The sequence below is a fragment of the Oryzias melastigma genome, linkage group LG6, assembly GCF_002922805.2.
Source record: "Oryzias melastigma strain HK-1 linkage group LG6, ASM292280v2, whole genome shotgun sequence".
NCBI lineage: Eukaryota > Metazoa > Chordata > Actinopteri > Beloniformes > Adrianichthyidae > Oryzias > Oryzias melastigma.
This window is the reverse complement of record NC_050517.1, coordinates 11755727-11757410: the sequence shown is the minus strand read 5'-3', so window position 1 is coordinate 11757410 and position 1684 is coordinate 11755727. Positions and strand designations below refer to the sequence as shown.

The following is a 1684-nucleotide window of genomic DNA, read 5'->3' as shown; positions in this document are numbered from 1 at the left end:
ATTTTAGTGGGCTTTTAGTTAAATGTGAGTTTTTATGTGGTCTAATTTTGTGATTTCACATTAAACCATATAAATGCCTGCTCAACTTAAATGTGAAGCCCATTTAGAAAACATTTATTTAAATGCATGAATAGAGTTTATTAATCCCCCGAGGTAATTAGCAGCAGAATATACACTTTGCAAATAGATTTTGTATTGATTTGGTTGTTAAAGGGTAATTGGGTTTGATTTGTAAAGTACTTTGTGATTGATTTTGAATTAACTTTACTTTGTTCAAAAAGAGATATCGCACTCCTGGTGAAAGAACTTATGTTGGCAGTGGACATTTCTGTTCTACTGTGTGCTCTCTTAAAAAAATAAAAAAATATAAAAACACAGTGTTGCACTATTGCTGCATAGTTCAAAAGCATTGACAGGTTAGAGTGTTTTTATCCACACAGAGACCTTCCACATACACACATGGAACATAAAGTAACCAGGGGTCAATGTTCAAGGCTAGCCGCTTTTATCTTCAAGGGAGGCTAGAGACCAACTCAGTTGCACAGATTTGCACACAAATGAATCTCACTGCTGAAAACCACAGCATTCCTCTTAGTGATGGGAACCAAATACCACTTCTGGGATTCGGGACCTACGGAGACCCTCGCACGGTGGGTAGAAGAACGCTCCTGTGTGAAATCGAGTGTGGAACGTGTGCATGAGCTACCATGTGGGTGGTTGACAAATATGTGAGATACTAGGTGTTCATGTGGAACAGTGCAGCTGAGCTTTGCTGAGCAGCGGTCAAAAAAACTTTCAGCACCAGGTTTAATCCTAAATAAAATGTTCTTTTGGAATGACTATGATAATATTAGACCAGCCTTGAAAAATGCAAGTAGAAGCCAGTGTTTAATCGCACAGATATGTAGCCCCTTAAATGTGTATTATTTATCCAAGAAGACTCCCTGCAGTGTGGCACTGTGGTTTTCTAAGCTGAAAAGTTCAATTAAAAAGGAAAAATTGGTTGTGATGCTTCTAGTTATTTCGTTACTTTTTCTGTATGAATTTTAGACACCAAAAGGCACAGCTCGGGAGTGTGTCAAGCTGGCCATAGATGTGGGTTACCGGCACTTTGATGGAGCGTTGGTGTATTTCAATGAGCGTGAAGTTGGCCAAGCCATCAGAGAGAAGATTGCTGATGGAACCGTCAGAAGAGAAGACATATTTTACTGCGGAAAGGTAAAAACATCAAGCAAGATTTTGTGGTTATTTTAAAGTGAGGATTTTGGTGAAACTTCTAATAAAAGCTTAAAACTCTGCTGTCTTCTCCAGCTCTGGAATACCTTCCATCCACCCCAGCTAGTGAGACCAGCCCTGGAGAGAACACTGAAGAACTTGAAACTGGACTATGTGGATCTATATATTGTTGAGCTTCCCATGGCCTTTAAAGTACTTCTAGACATTTTACATTGTAGCCTACATAGCTAGCAACATATCTATCTATCTATCTATCTATCTATCTATCTATCTATCTATCTATCTATCTATCTATCTAGCTAGCTAGCTAGCTAGCTAGCTAGCTAGCTACATAGCTAGCTAGTTACCCTTTGGCGAAGAGATTGATGACCAATAACAGGCTGTTGATTAAAATTATTTTAAAAATAGGATAAAATTAGGCTCTCAAATGAATTATTTTGACAAAAAA

General features: G+C 38.1%; 1 protein-coding gene across 2 annotated transcripts in view; it reads left to right on the top strand.

Annotated features, from left to right (window-relative positions):
• Nucleotides 1-494: 494 nt before the first annotated feature.
• LOC112152470 (aldo-keto reductase family 1 member D1) overlaps nt 495-1684 on the top strand; it is an 11727-nt gene continuing 10537 nt past the window's right edge. For both annotated transcript variants that reach the window (XM_024282076.2, XM_024282075.2), the window contains exons 1-3: nt 495-650; nt 1051-1218; nt 1312-1428. In XM_024282076.2, the coding sequence (XP_024137844.1) occupies nt 558-650; nt 1051-1218; nt 1312-1428 (378 nt within the window). In that variant the 5' untranslated portion in view covers nt 495-557. The remainder of the gene's footprint in view (nt 651-1050; nt 1219-1311; nt 1429-1684) is intronic.